We start from the raw sequence: 18018 nt of genomic DNA, 5'->3' as shown, positions 1-18018 counted from the left end.
GTGTATGTTGAGAAGCATTTTGAGGGACCCGTCGAGCTATCAATCCAACGTGCTGTCTTTCGTTTGGAGGATCGCCTCCAGTCTCGGGTTATCGATTGCGGTTTGTAGGTTAGCTTGAAATCTTTTATGTCAAAGGTGTGCCTGTTGTATCGAGGCAACCGCGCACTGAAAAGTTGGGATTTGGGCCTGTGCAGCCTCTGGTTCGGCGCTATGTCAAAAAGCGTCTCAAGGTGTCAACAAAAGAGATCACGTCAAAGGTATTTGGAGTGTTATGACGAGCGAACGGCCGAAAGGGGGAACTTGTGAGCGACTGTAGGATACCTTATGATGCATAGTTTCGAGCTTGCATGGTAGTATAGCAATGATTCTGATGAGCAGTAGCCGTTCGATACACAGCCACATCAGGCTTCAACGGAAGGATGGTTCCCGGGACTTATCGTAGTCGTTGACACCTGTAATAGGACGGCGGAAGGAACAGGTGTAACAGCCTCTCGTGACTGCGGGCATCTTATCAACGCGAATACTTCCAGTTATCCAGGCTCAGGTGGGAGTAGTAGGTGGGCAGTATGGGCCAGGCGTTTAGGGAATCTACCACTGACACTGCAGTGGCACATTCAAGTTGGCGCTGCCGTGCAGTGGGAATAAGATTTCATGGATCAACGCCAAGAAAGTTTGCAACAATGAACTTCAACTTGAATTGAGTTGGAAGCTCCCGCTGCAACGTGAACTCAATTCCAGTTCGAGATGCACTCGAGATGCAGTGAGTTGCAAAGCTCCAAACCTGGATTAGCGCAACCTCGACGCGTATCCCTCGCGTTGGGGCTGGACGCGTCCGCTCCCGATGCTGCGCGGTTCACTGCCAGTGCCCGAGGCAGTTCGTGCCCGAGGCAGTTCAGAATGGACTCGGACAAATCCTAAGTTGCGCCTCTCCTCTGCCGGGGATGGCTGCAATTGCGAGGTTCCCAGCTGTCTACCTAGGTATCTTCTAGTTGTACAGACAGCACATGTCGTCCCGCGCACACGCCTCACCAACAACGGTCGCAGTATCACAACCCAGCATACCTAGTATTAACGCAGTCCGTCCCCAGCGGCTAGTCTTCGCGCGGCCTTATTGCAACAACCACACAGTAGTCAGTAGTAAGATGCCGAATCTGGACCTCTAGCGAACTGTTCGGCAGCCCAAACAAAGGCACTTAACCCATGACGCCAGTTAGAGGTAGTTTCGCTTGCGGTTCTTCTGCTTTTTCCGCGAAGTTTTCTCCGACCACGCACTGGTCAGCGCCCTCGACAGGCCACGACCACCTGTGCTAGGCGGAACATTTTCGTCATTTTCCTCACCGCTGAACTCCCTCAGCGCTTGGTCTCTTTCAGATTGCGATTGCATTGATGTCTGGCATTGGAGCGATGTGAATGAAACATCAGAAATAGCTGGGTTGGAGCTAGAAAGTTCGGGGTTTGTGGAGAATGACTCCGCTGTCTCCTTGGCTGCAACATTTGGTGTCGCGGGCACAGGTGTCAGGACAGGGCGAGATTGATCTTGTCTGGAGCCGCAGGCTTGCTTCTTCTCAATTCTTCTCGGAACGTAAAGAGGGACCTTGGTGTATCCGGGCCGGTCGCCCATGCCCACTTCCACCTCGGGTTGACGTTTAGGCGACATGTTCGATTTGTCCTCCTGACCAGTCACGACAGAAGCGGATTTTGACCGGGGTCGAGCTGTAGACGAGGTGGTCGGGCGACTCGGAGGGTTAATCCCGGCCCGTACCGAGTCCGCATAACCACATGGCGCGTCCATATAGACTCGGGGCCGGCGGGGCGCAATAGTGCTGCCGTGAATGGACTCGCTGTTTGTACCTGGGCGGGAGGCAGGTCGGGAGCTTCGTCCGACACTCGGGGCAGAGCTCTGCCTGGTGGAAGCGCCAGAAAGGCCCGGTCGGCGCAGCCGCCCATGACCAAATGCATGATTTCTCAGCTCTTCAACACTTGCCAAAGAGGATGTCCGTGCTAACAGCTGCTGAGATAGGGACTTCAGCCCACGCAGCTCATGCGATTGTCGGTTTTTTGCCTTTGGGAATGAAGCTGTCGGCGAGTAGTAAATCGGAGGATCCGCAAACTGACGGGGTAGACCCTAACTATGTTAGAGAGAAAGCAAGCAGTGGGTATATTTACCAACCTGGGGCCAGCGAGAAACGGCAGAGCCTGTGCGCTCTCTACGTGTAGCCTGGCGGAGTTCCCCTTTGATGAGGCTGGAGATCTGGGAATTTTCAGCTACTGATACCATGCAGTGTGTTGCTGACAAGCTTACCTTGGACATTTCTTCTTCTGAGCATGAAACCGTGTCTTTGGGGTTGCATTCATAGTCCATCTGCACGAAATATGAGTGAATCGAAAAGGCAACGAACAATCCGTACGTACCAAGGGGGTGTGAGCCAGCCCTTCATTGGACGGGGGCAGCGGAGTCCTTCCAGTTGACCCGGTCACGGAGCCCGACGACGGAAGCTTTGGTTCAGACGTGTCAGACTGAAGATTTGGCGCTTCTGAGGTTACATCCACCAATTTTCGGTTCCTATGGGGAAACAGGTCAGCAGGGAGACTCCTGAGTCTTCTGGACATCTTTTTCAGGCGGTCGCTGTTGTCCCTCCAGAGGCCGCTAAATCCCTTTCGCTCGGCGGGACTGCCCACATCTCGCGAACTTCTGTTGTCTTCTCTTGGTAGGCTCGTCAGAATATTTTCATCGTCAACGGACAGTCTTGTAGAGGTCAATTCATCAAGGGAGAGGTCCGGATGGCTCGTCTCGGGTGTACCGGTCGTCCGGAGGACTCGGGGCCACAGCTGTTCAGGGATATCATCCAAAGGAGAAGTAGGCAAGCTACTGTTCCTAGAGGCAGCCGAGCCCCGTACGCGGAGGGCCGGTTGTTTTGGCAGCGGCGAATCACCTCTTCTCTCAGCCTGTTGCAGGGGAGATACCGATGCCATGCTGTTGCTGAAGAGTGGTCGGCCGTTGCAGGTGTTTGTTTCCGGCGAACAACATCGACTAGGGGAAGGCAAGGGAACTGCTGCTGGTGACCGACACTCCGGCATGACTGCCATAGTGAAATATCATGTAGACAGGTTGCTGCAGCAGAAAGAACAACATGCAAAGGCAAAATTCAAAATCGTAAGGCACTTAGACCTGTGAGCAGCGCTTGAAACCCGCCTGGGGGAATTCATGTATGCAGCGCCATAAGAGAAGCAGATGCTCGGCACGCGACACACAATCGCGAGGTGCTGCATAACATCAAGCTGTAGGAAGGAGCCTCACGATACAAGCAGGAGCAGCGTTCCGCGTTGGTCGTAGACAAAGCGCACGGGCAAGGACAAACAAACAGCTCAGGATACACACACACGCACTGAAATGGAGAGGCACTGGACCGCGGCGGCACAATGGCATAGTGATCAAGACACTGGACACCTACCATGAACTAACCACCGTGTCAGCACACATGAGCGCTAATCGTGAACCTATGTCCATATTCTGCATGCATCAGTGCTGTTTCAGCCTGGCAGCCCGGGCTTCGGCCTCCCTGCGCTCTTCTACGCCTCTAAGGAAATCCATCCTGTTGAGGTAGCCTTCCTTGGCTTTCGCGTGGGTGTCAAGCTCCTCCTTCAAACCTTCGGTATCAACGTGCGCAGCCCAGTCCATCTTACTCTTCTCGACAACATTGAGCTTGGGGCCTTTGAAGCCCGGCTCGTGCGTTTGCGCAGCCCAGGAGCCCTTGAAGGCGCCCAGATTGCCGAGATTGGGGTCGAAGCGGGAAATCTTTCGTAGAGGTCTGCTAACGGCATTGCCGCTTTCGGCCGAACTTGTGGGCTTAGACAGTTGTTGCTGAGATAGCCATAACTGTGCCTCTGCGGAAGACTTGGGAACAGTCTTCTCTTCCACATGCACCTCGCCTGCAAACTTGTAAGTCCGCTTGATTGTGATGGTTTCCTCGCCGTCCACTGAAGGCACATTCTCTTTATTGCCTTCTATTCCCAGAGTTGGCATCAGTTGGGTGCTCGCCACTTCGTTGGATGGCGGTTTAGGATCCGGATCCTGGACTTCGCCTTCTACGCGAGGTGGAGGCAGCGGATCAGATCGATTCATTTCCTCCCAAAGCTTGTCAACGTCAATCGTGCTGCCTTTACACGATGCCAGTTTGGTTCGCTTGCGCTCCTCCTTCTCTCTCATCCTCATGGCCCGAGTGCGCGCATGCCATTCATCCGACGCATTGTCACTCTCTGCAGGCGCACCATCTGCCTTTTTCTTTCGCCTGCGCCGTGAATGTTTAACTTCTTTTATTGTGGCTTCGTCACCCGAGCCCAGCTCGACAGCCGCGCTGTCTTGGGCATCTTCGATTTTCCGGCGTTTGTGCGGTCTCTGGGCTCCATTGTCGCCCGTAGTCGCTTCGCCTTCTGAGGAAGAAGAGACTTCATCGGCGTCCGAGTCAGCGCCTTGGAAGTCGCTGTCCGCCTCCTCATCATAGTCATCTTCCATTGCAACTTCAGGCTCTTGAGAGTCGGCCATGGTGGCCGAAGTGATCTGCAGATGTTGATACGCAGGTGGACCCGAGACACCAGAGAACGGCGTTTGTGGACAATAGTCAGCAACGATAACAGACGTCAAGGGTATTGGAACCATGGATCAGATAGGGTTATTCAAGAGGGACCGGCGCGTTCGAGAACGAAACTGTTGCGACAGTCCGATGTCCGCCAGCCGGTGGTAGCGAGAGAACATTCCCAATAGGGAAATATAGACGAGATGCTCGCCTAGCGGCAGCTTGGCGCAGTTGACGCGTTGCCCGTGCCGAGTCTTTTAATTGAACTGGACAAGTCTGAACCTCCAACTCCGAGTGACAGTCCCTGTAACCCTCCGTATAACGTACGCGATTGCTACTATGCTTATGCCATCACGCTGAGAGGGGCACGGTCTGGCGCACTTGAAGCGACTTCTTGGAAGATCCGGTTCTCCCCTGTGGTCCCTTTTGCGCTCTCGATCAGGCCCGCCTGTCGTTGGGAGTTGTTCAAGTTGTTCTCGAGGGAACAGTTTGGCCGAGCTATGGAAACCCGAGGTGCCTTCCTTAGCCTGGCGCTTCCCACCGGCCAGATTGATCTAGCCGTATATATTGTTGCTCTTCTCTAAGCACAATGGATCCTCTTGCAATGTCTGTTCTCGCTGGTTCGCCGAGGGGTGTCTGGTCACGTCTTGCCAGTCCCAAATCTTTCCATCTTTGCTACGGGCTTATACTTGCGATCCCCTTTACCACGTGTTTGCGCAACTGATCTTCGAACAGTCAAGCGAACAGCCGGCTGGATCAACATAAGGCATCTACTTGACGGGACCGATCCTGTGGCCTCGCGAAAGAGGCCACTTCTGGCCGAGACTCCCTGCTCTCTCGGCCGTAAGTGCTCGGTCACTGGCAAGGGGTGCCTAACACCAGGCTCGCTTCGCATACCTTTTCCGGTTGGTTCACATGCCTACGGTTGTTTGATTGTTGCAACACCGTTGCTGTTCCCATCATTACGTCCTTAACAAGATCACAGCGCGGACAGATTGATTCATGAACTCCGGGGACGTTAGTCCCTGTCGCGGCCTCATAAAAGTCAAGTCGCGAGGCTTGGGAAGGAAGGGTTCATTTCTCGTTATTATCGCGAAACCCGGGAAGTCTGGTGTATACTGACTGTCCAGGCAGACTTGGTACGACTTGAAACGGCCTCCGACGTTGTTTGGAGGAGCAATCGACTCGGCAATGGCAGAAAGCAGAGAAAAACAGCTTACATCTCCTCATTACAACAACTGGCCGAATGTGTTGGGTTTTGATACCCACTACGAAGAAAGGGCCACAGTTGAGCTTCGGGTAGAAGGCACGATACCTCCCTACGCTAGCGGCACCCTCTTCAGAACCGGCATAGGGCCTCGATCAATCAACACATCCCACGGGAACTCGTTTATGGTCAACCACTGGTTTGACGGTTTCTCTCAAATACACCGCTTTCAGATCCATGCGCCTCAGGCTGATGGACCTGTTCGGGTAACCTACAGTTCGCGCCTGACAAGTGATGGCTTGATAGAAAAAATCAAGAAGACTGGGAAACTAGACGGTTTCACATTTGCTGCGAAATATGACCCTTGCAAGTCATTCTTCCGAAAAGTCCAATCTGTCTTCCATCCGGCTGAAGAACGAAAGCCCAATGAACTCAACGTTGGGGTCACCCTTTCAGCCAATTTCCCTGGACTGTCCAAAACTGGCCAGAGACTGGCTGGGCCCCATAAGACTGAGGGAGGAACTACATTATGCCAAAAGACAGACGCCACCATGATGCAAATGCTTGACCCTGAAAGCCTCGAACCCGTTGGAATTGCCTATCAAACGACACTGCATCCAGAGCTCAAAGGGCTAGGCAGCGCTGCTCACGCAAAATCGGATCCCAAGACTGGAGACGTCTTCAACTACAACCTCGATTTTGGCCGCACTGGCACATATCGGATATTCCGCGTCTCCGCATCCTCTGGTCAGACTTCTATTCTGGCTAAATTCCATCACTCCGCAGCGTACCTGCATTCTTTGTTCTTGACTGAAAATTATGTGGTACTATGCGTGTGGAACTCGTTCTACAAGGCTGGGGGTGCCTCTATCTTGTGGCATCACAATCTGCTGGACGCCATGGGCTGGGATAACAGACACCCGGCAATGTGGTTCGTGGTTGACAAGCGCCCACCAGAAGAAGGTGGCAGAGGTCTTATTGCGCGATACGCGTCAGAGGCCTTCTACGCCTTTCACTCAATCAACGCATACGAAGAACCTTCGCAAGCTACCAAGGGAGCAGTGGACATTGTTGCCGACCTGGCTGCTTACGATAATATGGATGTGTTGGGGCGTTTCTATTTGAAGAACCTGGTCAGCGATTCGGCCAAGGCACCCATCTACCTTGACTCGCATGGGTCAAGCATCCGGCCGAGTTATCGCAGGTATCGACTGCCGTCGTTGCCCGAGACGCCGACGACTATCGTCGAGAAAGCTACCATGGAGCATGATGGAAGCAAGCAGGATGGCTTCGAACTTCCCGTCATCAATCCTAATATGGTAACGAAACACCACCGGTACATGTACGGCGTTTCCGATACAGGAAAATCCAGTTTTCTTGATGGACTGGTGAAGTACGATGCCCACACACATTCGGTCTTGCGTTGGAGTCGACATGGCCACACGGCTGGTGAGCCAATCTTCGTACCCGACCCACAATCTGATGAAGAGGACGGTGGTGTGCTTCTGTCCGTTGTACTGGATGGACCAGGCGGGAAAAGCTATCTCCTGGTCCTAGACGCAAAAACCATGGCGGAGCTCGGACAGGCGCATGTGGACGGCGTTGTCGGCTTTGGGTTTCATGGGCTTTTCCTCAATCAATCACAATCTGGAGGACGGATAAATGGTCTTCATCTGTGATGGAACCTGCTTTGTGGCATAGACCACCACAATTGGGGCACCATTCTGGTAGACAGGGACAATGAATGATGACGTACCAGCTACAGTGGCTAAGCTAGGACCATTCGCAGTACCAGTACGGCTTATGGCACACAGTGCAGCTACCATAATACTGTACTGTGTACTGCCAGTGCTCTCCTATCTCAGGAATCCAGGCATGTCATGTGGCCTCTTCATCTCGATGGTGGCATGGTTTCTTCTGTTACCAGGTAGTTACAGCACCGGATGGAGGCAGGTCAATCAATGCCACAAAGCACCTGGCCGTTTTATTGAACTTAACGCGAGTTCACGATATTGACGTCATAAAAGGCTGGCAGCTTCAGATTTGGGCTAGAATAAACGGGCGCTAACTCCTGGACCATTCACACTGCACTGGCAGAAGCATAAGTACCTTAGCACTAGAACTAATCGGGCCTGACAGATCGAGCGCGGAGTGAGTGGGCTTCTTGTGGCTTATGTAATTCCACTAGCGACAAAATAGCAGATCGAGGTACCACTAAACACGTTATTACCAGTGCTATAGTGTGGGCTGGGGAGCAACTACGTAACTGCCCAACCACTTCCGGCACCTACGTAACAGCTCGTCCACTGCGGAAGTTCACAGACATTGTCCTTTCGCAATCAGCTTTTTCCCTGCTCAGATCACTACACCCTGTAGCACACTGCGTTGTTCCTCCTCAGAATCAAGAGAAGCATCTTCTCGAGACACCGCGCGTTACTATGTTAACAACCCTACCTACGAGACTTTAGCCTGTCCGTCCTTTGATCACCACATCTTTTATCTGCACGCGACACATCATTCTCCATAACCTAAGCGATAGGTACCACGCGACAATTACCTCTGCGCGATAGTTAAACGCACCTGCGACACCTCCCTCAGGCCATCGCCATGTCTGCGACCGAAGTCCTTGAATGGCTCGGGTTGAGCAAGACATCTCCCGGGGTCAAGGTCACCACGTTGCCAGCGTCCTACTTCAAATTCCCTCCCTTGCCCGAACCAACAACAGTACCTCCTCCAACTGGCGATCCCGCTCTCGCGCATCCATTCACCATCCCTACTGATCTCTACAATGAGCTCCTCTCCGCGAACGTCCCCCTGACAGTAGCATTGGTCTACATGTCCTTCGTCACTCTCGTGAACTCGGTCAATGCGAATCGCAAGTACAAGCCTTGGGCATTCAGCAGAACAAGACTCTTCAAACTCCTGGTTATTCTGCACAATACGTTCTTGGCATTGTACTCGGTATGGACTTGTGTCGGCATGGTGAACGCTCTGCGCCTCTCCCTGCCGCCATTGGGTGAACACTGGAAAACAACAGACACGGTGGATGCCCTCTGCAAGCTACATGGACCGCGTGGAGTGGGAAATGCTGCAACATACAACGCGACTACTAGTTCCTGGACAATGACAAATCGCCTCCTACACCTTGCTGCGGACGGCTTTGGTCCTGAGCGCTCAGATGTTGGCAGACTGTGGAATGAGGGGTTGGCATTCTACGGCTGGCTTTTCTATCTCTCAAAGTTCTATGAAATTTTGGACACCTGCATCATCCTTGCGAAGGGCAGGAAGAGCAGTCTGTTGCAAACTTACCACCATGCGGGAGCCATGATTTCTATGTGGGCTGGCATTCGGTATATGTCACCGCCTATCTGGATGTTCGTACTCGTGAACTCAGGAATCCATGCCATTATGGTAAGTCAAACTACGCGCAGCGTAATGTTCAAATATAGCTGACCAACCTCAGTACACGTTTTATCTTTTTGCCGCGATCGGCATTCGAATGCCAAAGTGGCTCAAGCAATCATTGACGACCCTTCAGATCACCCAATTTGTGGTCGGCGCTTCGTTTGCCTTTTTGCACCTCTTTGTTGCCTATCAGATTCCAGTCAGCGTCCCCTACATCTACCATCTGGGTAATGTTGCCTCGAAAATCTTGTCGGATGTTCCCTCAGCTGCTTCCACGACGTTGTCATCCGCGGTAGCTACAGCGTCCGCCGGGAGAGGGGCATGGCTTAAGAAGGCTGCACTGCGGGCTGCGGGCTACGAAGGCCTAGCAGAGAATGTCCTCAATGAAGAAGGTCGCCCCTTCGGGATTGATGCAGTCCATATCGCCGAAGAAGTTGTCGCCCGAGAGGAGACCAGATACCGGGACGAACTGCAATGGGTTCATTGCCTTGATACAAGTGGTCAGGTGTTTGCCATCCTACTCAACTGCATGTATCTTCTGCCTTTGACCTATCTGTTTGTGGAATTCTTCGTTACCGCGTACCTGAAGCGCATCGAGAGCAGACGCGGAAGCACGGCCAGCGAAAAGGCCGAATACGCCCGAAGAAGCTTCCAAGACGCGACGAAGGGTGTCTCCCGCAGACTTAGTGAAGCTGTCGAGGAGATGCACCGCACAGCTGAAGATATTGGTGACGACACCGTCATTGTTGACGGAGATGAAATCAAACGCGAATTGAAACAAGTCGTTGATGAAGCAAAGAGCACAATCCAGCGAGGGTCGGAAAAGGTCAAGCAACCGATATCTGGCATTGATACGGAGAAAGTGAAGCAGGAGGTCCAAAGTGATATGGAGAAAGTCCGCAAAAACTTGCAGGATACAGTGGACAAAGTCAAAGCTACGGCATCCCAACCAATTAATGAAGAGAACAAGGAGAAGGCCAAAGCCGCAGCACAGAATGCGAAGGATACCACCCTTAAAGCCGTGAATAAAGCTGCGGATACCCTGAATTCTGCGGCCGAGACAGTCAAAGAACAAGCCGCGAATCTGGGCAGCGACGAAACGAAGGAGCAACTCAAGTCAACTGCTAGCAAAGCTGCAGCAAAAGCTGGTGAGATCAAAGACGGTGCTGTCACTTCTGCCAAACAGACCGCAGAACAAGTCTCCGAATCTGTCAAGCAAGGGACCGCGAACTTGGTAAGCGGGGATACCAAGAAGCAGGTTGAGTCAACTGCCAGTAAAGCGGCTGCGAAGGCGAATGAGGTCACGAACGAAGCTGCCTCTGTTACCAAGCAGGCTACAGACCAAGCGTCTGAAAAGCTGAAGGAGCAAGCCTCGAACCTCACCAGCGAAGACACCAAAAAACAGGTCAAATCTACTGCTGGCAAGGCGGCCGCAAAAGCTGACAACGCCAAGAATGGTGCTCTTGATTCAGCCAAGAAAACCACCAATCAGGCGTCGGAAGCGGCAGCGGAAACTGTCAAGAAAGCCCAGGGAGCGACGGAAGACGCCAAGAAGGAAGCTGATAAATCCAATCAGAAGTCAAAGGAGGTGAAGAAGACCCCAAACGGCAATGGCACCGGCGCCGAAGGGGCGTCCGGACCAGCCAGATCGAAAGCCAAGGCGAAAACAGCTGAGAGCAGCGAAAGCAAGGAGGAGAAACAGGAGAAGAAAAAAGAAGACAAGATCATCGACGAAAGTCAAGCAGTCAGGGACCATGACGTTGACGCCGGTGGTAATGATGAAGAGCAGTCTAAGGAAGAAGCGTCCAGCGAAGTCAAGCCAGGCGTTTCTTTCGCCGACGCAGTCAAGGAGGATGATACGAGTGAAGTCAAACCAGGTGTTTCTTTTGCGGACGCAGTAAAAGAGTGAGCTGTGTGCCACTACGGCTGGATCCTTCTGTGGAAACCTGCACAGAACTCGATTTCTGCAACGGACCATGCCTCAAATCTTCAACCTCGCCCAGCGAGGCTCATTGCACCTCAACAACCGGGCTGTGATGTGCCTCCAACAGCATCTTCTGCCGAAATCCGTGCCACCGAGGGCTCGAGCAACGCTGAAGATTATTGCTCTCCGTCACCGAATTGATCACTCCAGCTTGTGCCTGGCCACCTCAACTTGTCGCACGGAACATGCTGCGTTGGCTCGATGGACGTTACAGATCGGGCACATGAAGGAGAAGCTCACATTGTTTTGACATGTTTTAATCGCCTCGATACCGGAGTTAATCAAGCACCAGGTAGCGTCGCAAGACTTGCAGCGGTTTATCAAGCATCGGGACGTCCTGCAGACTTGTGGAAGGAAGAAGATGTGAGCTGAAGACTAGAGCTTCCGTGCTACTTCGACAATGTAGCAAATAGAAGATTCAATGGTTTCAAAGTGAGCACGTGCAGACTCGTCCTCGGCATTGCAATTCATGGTAATTTGGTAGTAGTCGTAAGCTTGCCCAGAACACCGAAGTATCCATTGTAGAGACACGGGAAAACCTCAGTACGAAGCAAATCACCAGCATTGGACTGATACTGGGCGTAATTGGGTTTCCCTCGATGAATGTGAATAATCGTCGTCGTCCTACCGAAGCTCTCACGCCCTGCAACAATAACAACCACGACAGAAAGAAGCGGAGAGGTGGCAGACGAGACTTGCCAGATCCCTAGACGACCATCTTCTCTTGATAACATCATTTTTCGTGATAGCGGAACTAGGATTATATCAGGATACTCAGCATCAGGGCCTGGACCAAGGGCTGTGCTTCCCAAGCGACATTGTCAAGGGGTACGTGCTTTTGAGCGATTGGGACCATGTCAAGGACTCACCTGCTGGGGCACATATTTCAGAAGATTCGGGGCACCAGAATGAGCGGACCAGCCGCCGTCGACAACGAGAGCTATTTTGTAAAACGAAAGCAGGAACCAGATTAGCCAGCCACTCTTGCCTTTGCACACTCTTCTTTTTTTTCTGCCTTTTTTGGCGGAGGTTGCGGATTAGGGAAGCCCGACGACACTCACCATGACCAGTCATATAACTCGCGTCATCCGAGGCCAAGAACAAGACTGTGCGAGCCACTTCCTTGGGATCACCACCCCTTCCCAAGGGGATACTGTCTTCGACGACCTTGACGAGATCACCCAGGCCTTCCGTCATGGGCGTGGGCATGTATCCTGGACAAATGGCATTGATGCGGATATTGTCGCGGGCATGATCAAGAGCCATTGTGCGCATCAGGTTCAGCATCCCGGCCTTGGACGCCGCGTAGCTGGCCAGACCGTATTCTCCGGCTAGCGCGGACGTGCTTGCTGTGGCGACGATGACTCCTTTCCCTTGCTTCTGCATTTGTGGGATCGCCACGCGTGCCAGGTAGAAGAGCGAGCAGAGGTTCGTGTTGATGATCTGTTGGAACTGCGTCACGTCGTGGTATGGCACCGTCGTCATGGGCGTGGGTTGTGCCGCGTTGTGGAATAATATGTCCAGTCGACCGTGCTGCTCGATGCATTTGCCGATTGCGGTTTCACAGTCTTCGGGCTTGGATACATCGCCTTGGAAGAATGTAGCCTTCTCGTCTGTCGGTGGAGTATCAGTTTGTTCAAGTTGCTGTTTCAAGCGTGTCAGGATGTCTTTCTCGGCTAGGTCCATGATGAAAACACGCGCTCCTTCGGCCAGGAATTGCGCGCATGCTTCGGCCCCGAGCCCGGATGAACCGCCTGTCACGAAGACGACTTTGTCTTCGAATCGCGGTCCTGGCATCATTTTTGTTAGAGACGCGACTGTCGTCGGTTGCACTGTACGGAGATGTTGCTTTGGGCGGTCGAGTGGAGATGTTGCGAGTGATGGAAATCGGCTCCTTTCCGAGCGAACGGGTCACCTGTTGATACGGATACGGAGGTGCGTCTTTGGATGCCCGACCTTTTTGTTGCCGTCGCAGGTTCACAGTGCTCTACTACAGGATATTAGGCTTGAGTACAAACAGCCCCTCCGAGTCGGTGAGGTGGGTGAGTGAAGGCCATCAGCTTGGGACCAGTGAACCCCTTTAGCACGAAACATGGGGAACGGAGCGACACAAACAAACCACGCCGGCGCAGCACCCAGAGTGAAACGGCCCTAAGACTCACCGTTATAGACAAGTGATAGGATACACTTCCGCAGTATCGCAGCTGTCATGCATGTCAATGCAAGTAGGATGGAATTAAGCTGAACCTGGGCAATCATTGATTGTGCAGGTGCCACGTATGACGGAGACCCACTGCTAGACTAGACACTGACTGCCGAGGTTGATATCACTGGCAATAGACCCGGGACTTGGAATTGCGTCGGTAGAAGTGAGCTAGGTCGCCTCCTGCTAGACAGCATAGCATTGGAATGTCGAGAAGTGGAACATGGATAGCACAGGAATAAATATATTGTGACTGGAATGAGTGCACAATTGAAGTAGCGTATGTCCGACTCGGAGTCGTCCGAAAACCTCGGGGGCCAATCACATGGAGAGGATATCGGAGGATATCTCGGCCCCTGCAACTGGCGGGGCAAGACTGCGACTCGCCGCACTTGCCTTTTCCGTCCGTAATCAATAGACCGCCGAAGTCGCAGATAATCTTCAAGTCGGGCACACGACTGTTTCGTTCCCTCTTGGACACCACGGCACAATCCAAGAGTGTGAACGTACAGTCGTCTCGGCGACTCTCGACAGCCCCTCGGCCGCTGTGGCCTGCCATGTCTGCGTCACTGCCTGGCAATCGGGACTTGCCCGCCTCTCAATATGACCTTTCGACCTACTGGGGTCGCGTTAGGGAATCGGCAAAGATATCAGATCCGAGGTGAGGAAGAACAAACAATGGCTTGGATTTCTCTTAAACTGGATCGCGGCATCATGGTCGGCGGCCACGGCACCGCTGATCACCGCTGAAGGTACTGCAGAAGACCACAGCGCAGTCAAATGTTTTCAATCACTTTCGGCGCAGCTGACTGATTCACTGTCTGCTAGGAACCTCTTCGTATCGAAAGCAGGCCTTGAACATGCCAAAGAACTGGTGACAGCCTACAAGACAGGACAGATCAAGGAGATGTCCCCGGAACTATGGAAGGCCAAGAAGATCGTCGACTCAACGCTACACCCAGGTACGACCTATGATTATGCATAAAGGGGGTGTTTAGGCGTGCGGACTGATAGGACTCTAGATACGGGAGAGCCAGTGTTTCTTCCTTTTCGGATGTCTTGCTTCGTGCTCTCCAACCTGATAGTGACGGCAGGCATGCTGACGCCAGGCCTCGGTGTACGGCGACCCCATTCAGGCTCATTTTCCAAGTGACAGGTGCTGACCGAGTTCCAGAACAAAGGCACAGTTGCATGGCAGATAATCAACCAGTCTGTCAACGTTGGTTTCAATAGCGCGAATGCCAACAAATCCTCCCCGTTGTCTACCAAGACGATCATCGAAAGCTACCTATTGGCCGTTTCCGCCTCCTGCTCCGTCGCCGTCGGACTTAATTCCATCGTCCCACGCCTGAAGCGAGTGTCACCCAACACGAAACTGATCCTAGGGCGACTTGTACCCTTTGCTGCTGTCGCCTCCGCTGGTGTCCTGAATGTCTTCCTAATGCGTGGAGAGGAGATCCGCCGCGGTATCGACGTCTTCCCTGTGCAGTCGGAAGCAGAAAAGGCAGAGCGTGAGAAAACCGGTAAGGAAGTCGCCAGCTTGGGCAAGTCCCGCAAAGCCGCCATCATGGCCGTTGGCGAGACGGCCATATCGCGAGTATTGAATGCGACCCCGATCATGGTTATTCCTCCGCTCATCCTGGTCCGCCTACAGAAGACGGAGTGGCTGAAGCAGAGACCAAGAATGGTTCTACCGGTCAATCTTGGTCTCATTCTAACAACAAGTATTTTCGCCCTGCCGCTTGCATTGGGCGTGTTTCCTCAGCGTCAAGCGGTTAGCGCGAGAAGTCTTGAGCCCGAGTTTTGGGATAAGGGCGGAGAAGGCGGTCTCGTAGAATTCAACCGGGGAATCTGATTCAGTTCATCAAAAGCGATTGCACAGCAGGCGGTATTTGTGATCTAGCAAGGCTCCAGCGGGGCATGCCTCGATTAGTAGTACGGGGTCTGCTGAAGGCGTGTAGTCTTTGTAGACTAATAAAGGAACATACACCACCGCTCGTGGCGAGTCACGTACAGCGTTGACTGCATGCGTATCACCTTACTGTCCGACAGCCAGCCTTGTTGGTGTTGTTCAGCCTTGTAGCTTACATGAGCGCCAAGCGTCGTACTCTCCAATCTCCGCCGTTTGTTGATGATTGTGATACCTGTACTGTGACCCTCACAGGCACATGTGTCGTTTTCATATCGGCCGTCTCCTCTGAATCTATCGTCTTGCTTGGATTTGCTGGTAGTCATGAGTTCAGAAGCAGGGACCAGCGATAATGGCTCGCTTGACTCGCAACTCGAATGGGAACTGGAGGAAGGGATCCCGCAGGTCGACGATCCCTTCATCCAGAAGTATTATGCGGGCAGGCAAGCACTGATAGAGCAAGAAAAGAAGCAGCGGCACGACCGTCTCTTCAAACAGACAATGACACCTATCGCCAAACAAGCCGCAAAGATTATGGCCTCAATCCGGCGGCGGGAGCTGAGCACCGTCTGGACATCCGAGTTTGAAGAAAGTCTCATGGACAAGAATGGCGGCAACCTGTATCCTGGAATGATGTTCACCTTGGCCCGCGACCGCATTGAGACTACTGAGCTGTGGAAAATCATTGAGCGGATGCCCAAGGGTGCTTTACTGCATGCTCACCTTGATGCCATGGTTGATATTGACTGGTTAGTCGATCAGGTCCTTGCTGAGAAAGGCATTTGTATCCTTGCTTCTGAGCCGCTCAGCGACAGGGACAAAAGAAATTCAGGCTTTCTTCAATTCCGCTACTATCCCGAGGAGGAGTTTCAGAAAAAGCAAAAGACCCAGGCCGATATTTGGGACACGACATACCACCCTAACACGCCCATTCCAATACGAGAGGCACAGCGGTCATTTCCTGACGATGATACGACGTTTAAGAAATGGTTGATCAGTAGATGCACCATCACGGCTGAGGAATCTCTATGCCATCACCATGGACTTGATGCGATCTGGCGGAAATTCCAGAGTACCTTTCCGGTCATTGGAGCGATGCTCTTCTACGAACCTATCTTTCGGCGAGCCATAGCCCGGCTGTTGGGCCAGTTGGCGGCGGATGGCATCACTTATGTGGATTTCCGGGCTGCTTTCAAGTTTGAATATCGGAAGACCGGACAGTCGCACGGGCAGGTTGGTCGGTTTGACGACTTCTTCGTGGCTTTTGGTGAGGAGATTGAAAAGTTCAAGAAAACAGAGGCGGGCAATAAATTCACCGGTGCACGCATGATTTGGACGGTGATCAGGAATCAGGATAACCGAGCCATTGCCGATGCCATGAAGGAGTGCATTCGGATGAAGAAGAAATTTCCCCATCTGATCTGCGGCTTCGATTTCGTTGCACAGGAAGATCGTGGCAGGACTTTGCAGGACTTGACGCCGATGATATTCTGGTTCAGGAAGCAGTGCGCCGAAGCAGGAGTGGAGCTTCCTTTCTTTTTCCACGCCGGCGAATGCCTCGGAGACGGCGATAGTACCGATAACAATTTGTTCGACGCGATCCTGCTGGGAACAAGACGCATTGGCCACGGCTATTCGTTGTACAAACACCCGTTGCTGATCGATATGGTTAAAGAGAAGAAAATCTTGATCGAAAGTTGCCCCATCTCCAACGAGATCCTACGGCTGTCGAGTTCTATTCTTGCCCACTCGCTACCAGCATTACTCTCCAGAGGCGTGTCGGTGTCGCTGAACAACGATGACCCTGCCATCCTAGGTCATGGTAAGAATGGCCTGAGCCACGATTTTTGGCAGGCATTCATGGCCTTTGAGAACCTCGGCCTAGAAGGGCTAGGAACAATGGCCGAAAACTCCCTCAAATGGAGTGCCATTGAAGATCAGAAAACGGCGGATTGGACCAGGACTATCGCGGAGGGATACATGGGAAAGGGCACCAAAGCAAGATTGCTCAGAGAATGGCGCTCCGAGTTCGAGAAGTGGTGTCAATTCATCGTGATGGAGTACCCGCTGGAAACAGACAGTGACGAAGATGACGAGGAAGACGAGGAAGAGGAAGAAGACGACGATGATGATGACGAGGCTGAACCAGAAGAAGATGATGACGAAGATGACGATGAATGAGACGAGATCACAGCAGCCATAACCGCAGCTAGTGGTGCAACTTTGCCTGCCTATTGCATTTATCATGGTGTTGTAGGACAGTATGTATTATTAGAGTATGAAGCCACATGTTGTCTCGTCGTCGCAGAAGTCGTATACTGTAGGTATGTGCCTAGGTAGGTAGTAGTAAAGGGGCCAGCGACGACTCGACAGCTAGACTAGCTTACTAATTAATCATTTCCGCTGTCGTTTGATGGTCACGGGGTGTCGCGTGCAAGGAATCCGTCTAACGGGGCGATTAACTGCCTCCAACAGCGCATCATGGGCCGCGCTCGTGCTCGGCTTCGACCAGACGCCCACTCATCAGTTCAGAGAAATGTAGGATGCTAACCCGCTTCAGTAAGTTGACAAGCCCATTTTCATCAGGGTAACTCTAAAGGCCGAGTTGGCCTGTCGTTGTATGGGACCAGTAATGTGATACTAACCGTGCCAAGGACCTCGTCAGGGGGACCCACCCCTCCTTCCGAGTTTGGCGGCCGCGTTTACGCGGCGCCACACTTGCTCTACGAGCAAGTG

General features: G+C 52.7%; 7 protein-coding genes across 9 annotated transcripts; 4 read left to right on the top strand and 3 right to left on the bottom strand.

Moving 5' to 3' along the window:
• Positions 1-1210: 1210 nt before the first annotated feature.
• Positions 1211-3087, bottom strand: HMPREF1120_08373 (uncharacterized protein; the record flags this gene model as incomplete). The annotated part of the gene is made up of 4 exons (XM_009162624.1): positions 1211-2125; positions 2171-2251; positions 2303-2362; positions 2413-3087. The coding sequence occupies 4 exons, from the start codon at positions 3085-3087 to the stop codon at positions 1211-1213; spliced, it is 1731 nt and encodes a 576-aa protein (XP_009160872.1).
• A 433-nt stretch (positions 3088-3520) lies between these two features.
• HMPREF1120_08372 (uncharacterized protein) lies at positions 3521-4543 on the bottom strand (the record flags this gene model as incomplete). Its single annotated transcript, XM_009162623.1, has 1 exon — positions 3521-4543. One exon carries the CDS (start codon positions 4541-4543, stop codon positions 3521-3523), a length of 1023 nt encoding a protein of 340 aa, XP_009160871.1.
• A 325-nt stretch (positions 4544-4868) lies between these two features.
• HMPREF1120_08371 (dioxygenase) lies at positions 4869-7864 on the top strand. Its single transcript, XM_009162622.1, has one exon. The coding sequence runs from the start codon at positions 5766-5768 to the stop codon at positions 7458-7460; it is 1695 nt and encodes a 564-aa protein (XP_009160870.1). The 5' UTR covers positions 4869-5765; the 3' UTR covers positions 7461-7864.
• A 194-nt stretch (positions 7865-8058) lies between these two features.
• On the top strand, positions 8059-11879 carry HMPREF1120_08370 (uncharacterized protein). The gene is made up of 2 exons (XM_009162621.1): positions 8059-9192; positions 9245-11879. The coding sequence occupies exons 1-2, from the start codon at positions 8389-8391 to the stop codon at positions 11093-11095; spliced, it is 2655 nt and encodes an 884-aa protein (XP_009160869.1). The 5' UTR covers positions 8059-8388; the 3' UTR covers positions 11096-11879.
• On the bottom strand, positions 10904-13609 carry HMPREF1120_08369. 2 transcript variants are annotated; one of them, XM_009162620.1, is made up of 5 exons: positions 13465-13609; positions 13333-13374; positions 12232-13160; positions 12040-12110; positions 10904-11924 (listed from the first exon to the last, which is right to left on the bottom strand). In XM_009162620.1, exons 3-5 carry the CDS (start codon positions 12968-12970, stop codon positions 11904-11906), a joined length of 831 nt encoding a protein of 276 aa, XP_009160868.1. In that variant the 5' UTR covers positions 12971-13160; positions 13333-13374; positions 13465-13609; the 3' UTR covers positions 10904-11903. The 2 variants fall into 2 exon arrangements, with proteins under 2 accessions (XP_009160868.1, XP_009160867.1); XM_009162619.1 differs by having other exon boundaries at positions 13333-13609.
• Positions 13610-13818: 209 nt separating this feature from the next.
• HMPREF1120_08368 lies at positions 13819-15423 on the top strand. Of its 2 annotated transcripts, none has more exons than XM_009162617.1 (4): positions 13819-14034; positions 14202-14335; positions 14396-14490; positions 14548-15423. In XM_009162617.1, the coding sequence occupies exons 1-4, from the start codon at positions 13931-13933 to the stop codon at positions 15226-15228; spliced, it is 1014 nt and encodes a 337-aa protein (XP_009160865.1). In that variant the 5' UTR covers positions 13819-13930; the 3' UTR covers positions 15229-15423. The 2 variants fall into 2 exon arrangements, with proteins under 2 accessions (XP_009160865.1, XP_009160866.1); XM_009162618.1 differs by having other exon boundaries at positions 13819-14125.
• Positions 15424-15530: 107 nt separating this feature from the next.
• HMPREF1120_08367 (adenosine deaminase) lies at positions 15531-17686 on the top strand. The gene has a single exon (XM_009162616.1). The coding sequence runs from the start codon at positions 15607-15609 to the stop codon at positions 17461-17463; it is 1857 nt and encodes a 618-aa protein (XP_009160864.1). The 5' UTR covers positions 15531-15606; the 3' UTR covers positions 17464-17686.
• Positions 17687-18018: the final 332 nt, after the last annotated feature.

The sequence above is a fragment of the Exophiala dermatitidis genome (genome assembly GCF_000230625.1).
Source record: "Exophiala dermatitidis NIH/UT8656 unplaced genomic scaffold supercont1.7, whole genome shotgun sequence".
NCBI classification, from domain to species: Eukaryota; Fungi; Ascomycota; class Eurotiomycetes; order Chaetothyriales; family Herpotrichiellaceae; genus Exophiala; species Exophiala dermatitidis.
Note: the sequence above shows the minus strand (reverse complement) of the source record. Positions and strands in the feature narration are given on the sequence as shown.